This window comes from Rhinatrema bivittatum, chromosome 9 (assembly GCF_901001135.1).
Source record: "Rhinatrema bivittatum chromosome 9, aRhiBiv1.1, whole genome shotgun sequence".
Classification (NCBI taxonomy): domain Eukaryota; kingdom Metazoa; phylum Chordata; class Amphibia; order Gymnophiona; family Rhinatrematidae; genus Rhinatrema; species Rhinatrema bivittatum.
In genome coordinates, this window is record NC_042623.1 from 171,993,207 (window position 1) to 172,006,922 (window position 13,716).

General features: G+C 40.9%; 1 protein-coding gene across 2 annotated transcripts in view; it reads right to left on the reverse strand.

Moving 5' to 3' along the window:
• Positions 1-13,716, reverse strand: part of MLF1 (myeloid leukemia factor 1) — a 131,431-nt gene that overhangs the window by 25,364 nt on the left and 92,351 nt on the right. For both annotated transcript variants that reach the window (XM_029616120.1, XM_029616121.1), the window contains 2 exons: positions 6,041-6,121; positions 2,884-3,012 (listed from right to left, as the gene is read on the reverse strand). In XM_029616120.1, the coding sequence (XP_029471980.1) occupies positions 2,884-3,012; positions 6,041-6,121 (210 nt within the window). The remainder of the gene's footprint in view (positions 1-2,883; positions 3,013-6,040; positions 6,122-13,716) is intronic.

Below are 13,716 nucleotides of genomic sequence, written 5' to 3' on the forward strand. Positions count from 1 at the left end.
GTGTCTGCTGCAGATCTTTGCAGAAACTACGGATTCCTCTGAATCATGTCAGGGATTTGAAGACTTAGAGGATACTGAAATGCAACTAGCTGAGAAGGGTTTGCAGAGACATGCACCTGGTCTTTTACCTCCTGGTAAATCCTTAACCCCAGCCCTAAAAAGCAGCACCCAAGGATCCAAATATGAGATCTCAAAAGACAAGAGAGGTATGGAGGCACTTTACAATTATGGAGGATCAACATTTTGCAGAATGCAATCACTGCTAAAATACCATCAGGGAAGGTACTGAGCTATTTTTCCAAACGGTGGTATATATCATTACTTGCAAGAACACCACTACCTGTTAGTGTCAGAAGCAGCAACAAGTGCAGGAAAGTCAAAACAAAGGTAAAGTCCACCTCCCCCAGCTGATCCCCCTCCCCCGACTCCTTCCCCTGGGAGGTGGCAGGCCAACAGCCCCCACACCTGCAATGGCGGCAAGCCCCCCTGTATCAGATGGGGTGGTGGTCCAGGGTAAGAGGCAGGCAGCATTGAAGGTGGTTACATGGACCATTGGGAAAAATGAATGCCCTGTAGGTAGTTGGGATTTAAGCAGTTGCTGCAAATGTTGGGACTAAGTTCCATCCAGGACAGCATTTAGTAGGTGAGTGATCCCTACTCCATACACTCAGTGCTGTGCCCAGATGCGGGTACAGCAGTCCAAGGCACAGAAGTGTAACATCTATTTTACAAGTGACAGCTGGACAAGCCAGAATGTTATCCACACCTATCTCTCCCTGACAGTACACTGCTTGCAGCTGGATGAGGCAGGAGCAGGCAAGCAGCTCTTGCGGGGCATACCAGTAGGGTACAAGTGGGCTGTGCTGCACACATAGGTGATGGACAAGAGCCATACTTTGACTCATATCCTAGGACCAATAAGGAGGACGATGGAGGGCTGGTAGCTAGACCAGAAACACATGACCATTGCTGTATTTTTGTTACAGATGGTGGCAGCAACATGATCAAGGCAGTGGGTGATGGGGGCTACTAGAGGATCCAATGCTTTGCACACTTGCTATGCTTAGCAGTAGGGGAAGCCTGGACTTGAGGTTAAAGAAGGCAGCAGTTGTGATCTGCAGGAAGAGGTGCAGAAAAATAACAGGGTGTTTTAACCAGAGCAACTCCATGGGAAGCAGTCAGAGCACCTGGGCACCAACTTAACTAGAACGTAGCCACCAGGTGGAATTCCATCTATCTGATGGTGCAGAGGTTAATGGAGCAACAGGCACCCCTTAATGAGCTGTCTGTGGATGCCAAGATCTGTGGGGATTGTCACCTCAGGCATCACGTAGGTGGTACAAGTCCTGAAGCCCTTCAAGGATGTCACAGTGGATCTGAATTCAGCAGTCACCTTGGATAAGGTCATATTCATAGCCAATATCTTGGAGGATAAGTTAAAGGGATTTTGGCAGAACAGGGACTGGCATCTGAAGTATTGGAGCTCATGGACCCCTTACTGCACCAAGTGGAAAACAGCCTCAAACACCTCAATGGCTGAATTCTGTTGGTCATCCTGTGTGAACCACCAATGTATGGGATTATCACCCTTCATTCTGGCACTCTGAATTTATAGAAAGAGATGAAGGTACCTAAGGTGCAAGAATGAGAGCTTCACTGGCAGAGGGACAAGGAGGATGCAGTGCTTCCCACACAGTACTGTCAGCATAAGCAGCACCCTGAAAACCTACCCCCACTTCCCCCCACACTTATCCAGCCCCCCCAACCCCCTATGGCCACCACAGATCATAGCTTCAGCAGTTGGCAACAGAGACCAGAATCCCTCCTCCCCAGCAAAGGAGTCCTGTACACAAATTGCATTGGCATGGTACTTTGGAGAGCCCAGAGGTCAAGGACATAGGCCTAGTTGGCATACTGGGCACACAAGGCTACAGTCTGGACAAATCTCATCAAGGTTGCCCAGCATTTCCTTTCATACCCATCAACCAGCATGCCTAGTGAAGAGGTATTCTGAATGTCAGGGGACATCATGAATCCATATCATTCACAGCTGGCATCGCGTTGGTCTTCCATAAGATCAACCTTCCTCTGCAGGTTTCCCTGAATTTGCACGTGAGTAGCAAGTGGACTGAGTACACAACTACACAGAACCAATTTCCACACTTTTTGGCATCTTGCTTTGCTGCTGTCAGTTACCTCTCTTGCTACCCAGCCTGCTCCTACTGCCCTGCCTCTTTTCAGGATCAGTACCTTGCTGGGATGTTGCCACTCTTGCTGTTGCTGCTGCCTAGCCAGTTCTTGCTACCATTCCACTCCCTTGATTCCACTGGGGTTTTTGGCCCCAAAAAGAAAAGGAAAAGAAAATTTAGAAAGAAAAAACCTTCTTCTCCCCTACTCTTCTCTAGATGCTTTGGGATCATGTCGCCACTGTGGCTGCTCTTGTCTGGTCTGCTTTGCTACCTTGCCACACTCTTAGTTCAGTGCCCTGATGTGTTGCTACACTTCTTGCTGCCTTACCCTTCACTCCGTGTCATGGGGTCATCATGCTATTGTTGGTTCCCTTTGCCCCTCTTCTGGTGCAGGCAGTAGCACCCAAGACACCCAAGACACCACTTTGGGTGTCTTGGGTGCTACTGCCTCTGCCAACACGTTTCAAAAACCTTGAATGGAAAACCCCAAGTATTGCTTCCCTTATTGACTTTAAAGGAAACAATCTGAACCAAATATCTTTTTCCATGCACACCTCTAAGTAATGCCACAAATAAGTTTAACGAGGGTTTAGGACACTTCATACACTACAGAAAATCGTATTAATCTCAAACAGTAAGTTTGAAGAAGGAATACATTGCTAATATTGCTTGAAATCATCACAGTAATACTCACACCACCAGGAACCTTGCATGTCTGAGATGTGGCTTCGAAAACTTTTGGAGCGGTATCTCCAACTTTTGAATATGTCTTAATCGAAGAAGATTTGAATGAGTGCGCATCTGATCCTGTTCCAATTTGATCCTAAAATTAAAAATTTGACAAGTTATTTTGAAGGTCAAGAAAGTTGCAATTTACCAGCTGATCGCGAAAGAGCTTACACAGACCAATTTTAAAAGGAAATAAACCCAACTAAGCAGATGCATGAAAGTGATATCTTAGTAAGACTCCTAAGGTCCCCCTTCTTCAGGCGATATATAGCAAAGCTGAAAGTCCTATTTCCTACTAGTTCCTAGTAGTCAGCTTCAGATGCCTAAGAAAATTACCTCCCTGCTCTCTTGCGGTGATACCAATTGGTCCCTCCCCCAGTTAAGAATTCCTGAGGTGATTTCTGTGGTGCCTCAAAGGTGTGCCTTGGCCCAGCAGCTTGTTCTCGGCGTGGGGTAGCTGCTTGAGCAGCCGAAAGGCAGCAGGTGCTGGAAGCTGAACATGGCGGTGACGGCAAATGCCTTCTCCCCCCGCAGTCAGAGCCCATCTCTCTGCTCAGCCAGGTAAGGCTGAGCTTCGGTAAGTAAAAAAAAAACAAACTATATATCTATATCTATCTATTTATATATACAGAGACTTAGCGGGAGGCTTTTTCTTCAGGGCTTCCTCCTCCCTCCGGTCTCCATGCTCGGCATGCTGTTCCAACGTTCGTCCCGCTCCATGGGAGGTTGAGGGATGTGGACATCCTTGTGAGTTGAGCAGTCTATCTAGGCTAGGCCCCGTTCCGAGGCTTTTGCTGCACTCTTTGTGGTAGGCCACAATGGCTTTTCGTGTGCTTTTTTTGGGGGCCTTGTACAGGCTTGTCAGTTCGGCGTGTGCACCTCGCTGTGCGTCCTTTCGTGTGCCCAGTTTTTTGAGCGCAAAATAAAAGCTTATTCTTTGGTCGCGCATGTCAAGTGCCACGCACTTACATCAGCGCATTTCTAACGCTATTTGCTTACTTTTTTGCGCGCTTTCCGGTTGGCCGTCTGGGTGAATGCCTGGGTATGTGCTTTGGCTTACTACAAAAGAAACACTCAACCACATCACTGAGTTTCCTGGCTCTTTGTATCCTATGATTTTAACAGACATGTATCCTATGATTTTAACAGACATGGAACAGCAGTCACCAAACGTACTTTGTTGAAGCAGAATGCATTCAACATTGCTACACATCAGCAGGTTTACAAATCACATACTGTCAAGGCTCATCAAGTGAGAGCTATGACCTTTTCTGTTGCACATCTGCAAGAAGTTCCTCTTGAAGATATCTGCAAAGCTGCAATTTGGTTGTCCGTTCACACCTTCACATCCTATTACTGTCTGAACAATCTCTCACAAACTGAAAGTAAATTCGGACAGGTAATTTTTCATAACTTGTTTTTGCAGTAGTCTGCTCTTCACAGTAGGGTCCAGGCTGCTTACTCAGGAAACACATGTCATGGCTAAATCAGCCTGTCTACAGAAAAAACTGTTTACAGTAAGCAAAATTGCTTTATAAGTTACAACTTTCATACTTATTCAGTTAATGAATACTTTGGGTGTTTTCCCATGAACACAAATAGGAAACAAGAAGATGTGTGAACATGATAGCTAGTTTTCTTCTTTGGTGCAGAAATTTGCATATGATTATGTCTAACTATTGGCAAGTCAGCTTTATTTTTATTTATTTAAAATCCGTCTTATCCGCAACTTCCCAAACATGTCCAGCGCGGGTCACAATGTTACATCCATAAATTCCAAAGAAATAAATGTATTGGTCTTATTTCAAATAGAAAGCACTCTATCGCCAAAATACTAATGTAAGACCCTCTATTCACGAGTAAGACATTTCAAAATAGCTTCTCGTTTACCATAGGGGTCTAATTTGCTTTAATAAATCCTGCAAATTTGCTAAATTTTTCTAATTTTCTTTAAAAGAAACCGTACGAAAATTATAAGGGAAATTCCCAATTAGATACCGCATGATTGAAAAGGAATACTTATCCCAAAATAACGATCAAGTCCCATAAGTCCCGACATGGCCATGTTTCGGACAATTGTCCTGCTTCAGGGGAAATCACGGGTCGTCTTTCCAATAACGTTGATGCGGCGAATTCACTGCGAAACTCCTTTTTTTGCAGGATCTCCTTTAACCCGCGGAGAGCCCGCAAAAAAAGGAGTTTCGCAGCAAAAAAAGGAGTTTCGCAGTGAATTCGCCGCATCAACGTTATTGGAAAGATGACCCGTGATTTCCCCTGAAGCAGGACAATTGTCCGAAACACGGCCATGTCGGGACTTATGGGACTTGATCGTTATTTTGGGATAAGTATTCCTTTTCAATCATGCGGTATCTAATTGGGAATTTCCCTTATAATTTTCGTACGGTTTCTTTTAAAGAAAATTAGAAAAATTTAGCAAATTTGCAGGATTTATTAAAGCAAATTAGACCCCTATGGTAAAAGAGAAGCTATTTTGAAATGTCTTACTCGTGAATAGAGGGTCTTACATTAGTATTTTGGCGATAGAGTGCTTTCTATTTGAAATAAGACCAATACATTTATTTCTTTGTTATTTGTTCACATTTGTGGTGTATTGGAGTACACTGTGTTTTTGTGGGTATTTTTGTGTGATTGACATCCATAAATTCAACATAATAAAACTAACAGCACAATACTTCATTTGACATAAAACAATAAAATACCCTCATAAAAACATCATATTTCAATTAAAAGCTTCTTCATAAAACATTGTTTTAATAAGTTTAGCAAGCTTTCAAAATGCTTGATCTCAAACTATGGCAGGGGAACATTAAAAAGGCATAACAGTGTGCTCTGATCTACCTGAGACTTCAACTGAATTGGCAGGTTTTCCTATAAGAAATACAAAGATAAATGTAATTGTTGGGAGTATCAAGGGGCCATGAAAAATGTATGCTAGTGTGTTTGGGGGGGGGGGGGTGGAGATCAATGGGTAATTTACTGTCTGTAGCAGAAATCTGAATGAAAAAAGTCATGGCAGGGGGTGGGGGCCCTTCGTGAATTGGTGCTTCAATATGAACCCATGCTTTAAAAAGATATTCATTATTAAAGAGAATCAAACTTACAAAATTTCTATGCACATCAAACATTTTGCTTCTCATGTCTGACATTATGCTGTTGACCATATCGAAAGGATCTCTGTCATTCTGTGGAAGAAAAGGAAATGGTTGACTACACTGACAAAACAAAATTGTTTGTAAATCAAAATAATTTTCAGGTTCAACATATTTTAAGAAGATCATGATTTTATGATTCTCCTGATAATTCAGACATCTTCCAAGCTATTGGATATTAGCAGTATACAGTATAATACAGCAAGATTTGGATTTTCTTTTTTTTTTTTTTTTTGCAGATGAATTAAATGCACCAGAATAGGAGGTAGTTTACAAACAACCTGGATAGTGATAAAGTCTTCATGTACAATATACACACAGATGTTCAAATTTACACACCAAAGTTTGCTTTTAAGCTATCTGAGTAATTGGCATTTTACATGCAGGCATTGTAGCACCCCTGTTCTTTGAAAGCTATAACTTTTGTGATATAATTTACATGCACACTTTTTAACCTCTCTGCAGGTCAAGTAAAATTCCACATGCCTTTTACATGCAGTGAGGCTAGGGCAATTTTAGTAGTGTCATTTCAGCACAGAAAACCTGGTCGTATGCACATAAATAGCTTTGAAAATTCACGCCAAAAAAAAAAAAAAAAAAAAGATAATACTGGGCAACATAAAGCACAGAGGGAGGTTTGATAATGCAAAACTGAAGAAATATTTGCAAAACACCAGTTAGCATTCCAGATTTAGGGATAGGTAGATTCTACAACTTTCATGTTTGCTAAGTCTATATAGGGTTATGACAAAGGACTTGAGGCAAGATTTACTTCTGGACACTTCTTGTCAATTGGAGGTGGTCAACATAAAAACTCTAATGGGATTCAAGGAAGCATGACATTTGTACATAGGATCCTGAGTTGTGTCGGTAAAGCCAGAAATCAACTGGTTCTATAGTATTGCATTAAGAATAAAACTGGGCAGGCTATATGGACCTTAGGGGTCTTATGAACTATCATACTGTGTGTTTCAATTAATATATCATGCAATGTCATCAACATAACCTAATGAGTTCAGCACACTAATGTCAAATGTAGAAACATGTTAGAATTCAGCTGGGCTACTAATTTACTCCTTGACCTACAGCAAACCATTTTGTTTCCCATCACATAACTTCTCTTTCTGCTTTCTTTAAAGCAGCAATACTGGTAACATTTTTCAATATATCAACCTCATTTTTTTCTAGGTTGGGTTTAAGTCAACTGAATTAGCTGAAAAATATTTGTTAGTATTCCTACTTCAATACTCTTTTGAACTCTGCTCTGGCACACTACAACAGATGATGGAATAAGTGCAGCATTCGTTTCCTGACATAGTAGCGTAGCAGAAAGCCTTGTCAAGGCAAAAAGTGCCTTGGTTAGCTTCAAGCTGGGGTTTGCTTGGGTTGGAGGCTGGTGTGCTGCCTCTGGACCATGAAGTGACGAGGAGAAATGCAGGCTAGGAGAGTCCATGCTAGTCTGAGCTTAATGTGAAGTCTAGTGGTCCCTACCCCTGAGGAACCCGACTAATCCTCTGGGACTCAAAAGAGAACTCAGGGAACAAAAGAGCCAAGCTAAGAGGTTGTGTTGACCCATGAGCCTTCATATATGTCTTTTGAGCATCTGAAGTGTTCATTTCCAGTCTAGACTCTGGACTGGATTATGGACTTGACAAGCCTTGTACCTAAACTGTAAGTGCCAAAGCTTCCTAAATTACCCAATGTGTCTGCAGCTTTTAAGCCAGCTCCTCTGGTATGTTTCTGTATTTATTTGGAGCCCTGAATGAATCCAAGCGCAGCTTTCTTGCAGATGCTCTCCAACGTGACCTCTTCAACCTTTACTGGGCTTCGGAGATTGATTCTGAAGGATTGTTTGGCAAAAGCCCTACTGTATAACAGGCTTTGATTTTTATAGTAAAAATGGAGCAACTTTTGAATTTGCCAATCGCATTCCAAAAAGGCAGAGCATCTTCGAGGTATTTTTAAAGACTTTTTTTTTGTAAAGTTCACAATCCAATAAAAAAAAAAAATATTGTGGATCCTTGATGCATCTACCTTTTGAATCACAATCACTGCGATCCAAAAACTGTCCCTTGTCTAGTTTATAAGCTTCATAAAAAGAACCTTTTCCTGTGAAAGTCACAATGCCAGCTGGGTACCACAAAGTCCGATTTCCTTTTCTTTTTCATGCTTGACAGATTGCCCCCGCACATTGGGCTTTTTAGTTTTAACTCCCCTCCCATCTAGCCCAGCCACTGAAATGATATTCCTTGAAAAGCACCAACTGATTCCTTCTGAAGCACAGCACTCCTGTGATCTTAGCTAGTCAGTAAGTGTTACTATTACCTGGTTAAAGCCTCTGCTTGGGAGTCCAGCAAACACTGCATCTGCAGCTTCCCGGCTCCATCTAGCCAGAGGAAAATCAATCAGGCTCAGGAATGGAAACATGCAGCACTGCCAAAGAGCTAGCAGGCTGGCCCAATTTCACTGGCTTTACATTTTTTTTTCAGAGACAAATTAGCAAAATACTTATGACTTGTAAAATGAAGGGTAATCACTTTATTTTATGCTTCGCAGTCCCTTTGATACCTGATAATGGTAATATTACATGTATTTGATGACTAGTGGAAGCTTGAAGTATTGTATTTTTCTTAGTTTTAATTGATCTGTTTGTATGTCAGTGGAGTGAAATGTTACAATACTATAAAAAATTAAGTCACACATAGATGGAAAATCCATAGCAAAGACTGATCCACCTTTTATAAATAACCTTAATATCACCAGCAACTCTCTGACGTCAATGGGGACCTTCATATATGGCTACTTCAATTCACTGCAACAATGGTGTCTTCATATATTCATTGGTCATCCTTGTCCATTTGTATTATTTGTGTTGCAAATAAAACAGTACAATACTTATCAAATATTTGTAGACTTCTTGATTTATCACTTCCTCATTATGGATCTATGTTTAAAAAATGTCTGCTTCAGAGGGTTTATTTCCACCATAAATATTATGATCCTACAGGTATCTAATTGAATACCAGAGCTGTTTGTTTACTTACTTATTTATATGCAGCCTAAAGCCAAAAGGCACTGATCATACAACTCTGTGCAGACTTTGCATATTCATTTTTACATCTCAGTTGGACAATTATAGAACATGCATAAGAGAATGATAAAGGGGATGGAAAGGATCCCCTATGAGGAAAGACTAAAGAGGTTAGAGTTGTTCAGCTTGGAGAAGAGACGGCTGAGGGGGGATATGATAGAGGTGTTTAAAATCATGAGAGGTCTAGAATGAGTAAATGTGAATCGGTTATTTACTCTCGGATAATAAGAGGACTAAGGGGCACTCCATGAAGTTAGCAAGTAGCACATTTAAAACTAATCAGAGAAAATTCTTTTTTACTCAATGCACAATTAAGCTGGAATGTGTTGCTAGAGGATGTGGTTAGGGAAGTTAGTGTAGCTGGGTTTAAAAAAATTTGGATAAGGTCTTGAAGGAGAAGTTCATTAACTGCTATTAATCAACTTGACTTAGGGAATAGCCACTGTTATTGCTGGCATTAGCAGCATGGGATCTTCTTAGTGTTTAGGTACTTGCCAGGTACTTCGAGTGGCCACTATTGGAAACAGGATGCTGGGCTTCATGGACCCTCGGACTGAGCCAGAATGGCAACTTATGTTCTTATGATGGAGAGAAGGTTACTGGATAGCCTGACTTAATTATAGGGAGCAGTATTGGATATTCATATTAAATACAGTGGTTCCCTATGGCCTGAATGAGGAAAAAGTGGTATACAGTGTGCTGACATGTATAATCCATTTTTTTGGCTGGACGATAAGGCTATTTGATTGGATGAGGACTATTATCTCAACAGTCTGATGGAGTAGTGTGTCTTACTTCCATTGGTCTATTCAGATAATGCCCTTAAGGTACAACATGGTTGTTTCTTTTATGTCCATGTAGGACTGTAAATTTTGTGAAGTGACCCATAATAGGGGAATAAACCCCTGAAGCAGATGAGTTTGAAAAGCAGATCTGAGCCAGGGAAGTAGTAAAGCTATGGGTGAGTTCTCTAGAAAAGCAACAGGCAAGAATTATCCAAATATTTGATAAGTATTCATATTTCTGCAACAAAATAGAAAAATGGACTAAGGGTGACCAATAATTATGTGAAGGCACTGCTGTTACAGTGAATTGAAGTAGGCAGTAGCCCTCTGTGAAAGTCCCCATTAACATCAGAGGGCCATTGATGAAACTAAGATCATTTATATTTATAACAGGCGGATTGGTCTTTGTGTATTGTTGGATCATTTATTGTTTGATTTTTTAGATTTCATTTTTTTGTGATATTTGTTATATTTTTTGATAGGTTTAAAAATCCGATTATACTTTAATATGATGCAATCCACCATGTTTAACTCTGAGCTATAAAGGGAGAATATAAACCTTTGAAAATAAAATTCTTGATCCTTTGAATGTGATTCAATTAAACTGGTCTTGTAAACTGCATTACTCATTTGTAATCCTTTTGTGCCGCTACAACTGTGGCATTTTTGGTCCAAAACATTTCTTGGCTGTAATGGGGGATGGGCAAGGTGCATATTGCTGTACCGCCTCTTCCAGCCACACATCAGCAATGGAAACTGGGTAGCAGCACAAAAACTGTTTTTCAGTGTGCTAGACTGACATGCACATGACATGTTATAGGCATAGATGTGATAGGCTATTTACTAAACACCACAATCAGGAGTACATTTAGAATACATTGAATATTCTTTTTTACTATCTTCTTTTGTCTTGTTATGAAAATTTTTTTTTAAGCTTTAGACAACAGAAGTACATGAAGAAAAAAATGGATTTGAACCGGTTTTCGTTCGCTTCGGCGGCAGCACCGGGAGTACTTGGGGTAGAGGACAAAATGGCGCCTACATCAGGCAGCGAGGAAACCACGAACAAAGCGGAGGACGCAGAGAAGGAGGACTTGCCAACCCGCACTGAATTTCAATTATGGTTCCGGGAACTCAGAGGCGATATGGCAGAATACCGCAGAGAAATAGGGGAGCTCCTGGCTGACATGAAAGGTGAGCTCTATGACTTAGGGCAGCGTGTGGAGGAAGCAGAGACAGGCCTTGATGAACAACAGGCAGAGGTTAATAAGCTGAGGGAGGAGCAAGGGAGGATGCAGGTGGAGCAGGAGGAATTGGCCCTGCACCTCGAAGACATGGAAAGTCGGGCACCTAGGGCTAATTTGCGCTTTCGTGGGGTACCAGATGATGAGACCCACAGTGACTGTTTCAGAGTGGTGTAGGCCCTGTAGGGTATCTGTGCCCAGTTTTTGGCCTCGGCTGAAAGTACAGAACCTGTGCAGGAGATGGTGTTAGAGAGAGCCCATAGAGCCCTGGGAGCCACGCGTAATAACCACCTGAGAGACATTGTAGCCTGTTTTCATAGTTTTCTAGTGAAAGAGAAGGTGGCACATGTAGCCAGAAGAGCGGGCAATATAGAATGGGAAGGACATAAGATCTAGATCTTCCAAGATTTGGCTATTTCTACAATTAAAAAGCGAAAGGAATTCAAGGACATTGTTACTATCCTGCGTAATAAAATCCTGCGATACCGCTGGCTATTTCCTTTTGGCCTCAGCTTTACAATTAATGGAGAAAAGGTTCTGAATAGCTGTTCTGCAAGTTTGTTCCAGAGAACTTTGCCGTCTGACATCAGCCCCCTCTGGGGCTGCTTAGAGAAAATGGGAAGCACAACACTGGAGGCAATCTGGCTAGCCACTGTCACACTGAAAAACTGTGAAGATTTGATGGCATGGAGGAGCCTCTTGGGGTTCTCAAGGAACAAACTTCCAGCTTAGACATTACAGTACATTAATACAGTGAAACTATAAAGGCCCTGGAATCCCAAGCTAACTTCACTTAGAAGGCTAAATCTGCTATTTTGCAAAGTAAAGCAACAATTCATTACAAACGAACTTAAGGAGAACAGGTTGAAGAACCTAAATGTAAGAGTATTTAACTTCCTCCAAGTTCTAACTATTATCCCAGGGGAGATATTTAAGAGCGTAAGAACCCCAAGGAAACCTTACTACCACTAAACAAGGTTTTCTATCTTCATATAAAAAGCATGTGGCAGGCTCACCTGCCATTAATGAACAAGCTCAAGAATCAGCTGCTAGCCTGAATCTTATAGCATTCTTGGAGAACTCCTATGAAGGAGGAACCAATCGTGGCATCCTTCTGATTTCTTTCGTGATTGAGTTAGATAACATCTGTCTTGAGACTTCTCTTTCACTCTAGTAATAATTTGTTCATTGACTATTTCCAGATGTCTCTAAGGTGATGACGAGCAAATGTAAATTGATTTTGCTGATCCATCAGGAAGAGATTTCATTGGGTAGTCATTTTTTTTCTGAGGGCTCCTTGTAGATGTTTAAGTATTTGAGGTACATTACGGAGATAGTCTAAATTGCACAGCAAATGTGTATTAGGTATGCCTGCTTTTTGATGTGTGTAAGGTTTTTCAATTTATGTGCATTCATTTGAATTTTTAAAAAGTACGGGTGTAAGTGCAAACCCCTCCTCAACTTGCCCTATGAAAGCCAGATAATCCTACATGCATATGACATACCCATGCAAGTTTACCTGCATATTGGGTGGACAATTTTGCAAAAGGCTATTTGTGCACATGAAACACCATTTTACACACAGAAGTCCTTTGAAAATGATAATTTTTTTTCATCATTTTCTTGATACTAAGATTACTGTACAATTTATGATGGTGACAATCTGCTTGCCAAGAGTACGTCCAACTCCTGAATCACTTTTAAGATATGGTAACCTAACCCTCATGGCCAGTTATCATATGGACTTATTTTCTTATCACTGATGTCAAATTTTCCCTCCTTTCCTATAATCTCCCTTCAATATTGGGAAATTGGTTGGGGGCGGGGGTAATGAAATTTCGGTGTAACTTTTAATGCTATTTTTCTAGACCTCATAGAACCTCGGTACATTTTTCAGCAGGCTATATCTCAGATTCTTTTGCAAGTTATACTTGTGATAAATATTGTTAAACTTGATAATGTTAAAAAGAAAAAAAAAAAAGTATTTGAAGATTATATAGGATCAGATTAACACCCATTCTTTATTCACAACCATTTAGGACGGGATTAAGTATGATTAGGATTTCAGTCCATTTTCCCCCATATGACAAGCTTCCAAACTAGCATGATTTAATGCATTGTATGTGACAGAGTAATTAGGCATACAAGTTCCCCTTTTCCAAATATTGTGTAGTGTTATCATTGTGCATAGCATTGTACAAAATGGCCCAGATAACAGCTTCGCTAATTTTGGTTGCCATTTGGATTATTACAAAGATTAGTGATAAAATATGGGAGGAGGTCTGGGTTTTTAATTGTATGGGACTTGTAAGTAAAAAACAAGGAAGATGACAAGGACTGACAGGCCTATGCAATAATCTGTGCATTAAGGAACAGTGCGCTGGATTTCAGTGCACGGTTTTAATGCATAGATTCAAATTTTATTTTTACTCTCGATGCAGCAAGCTACTTCTATACAAATGCGCCATGAGTTAAAGAAAAAATAAAAAGTACGTTGATTGTAAAATA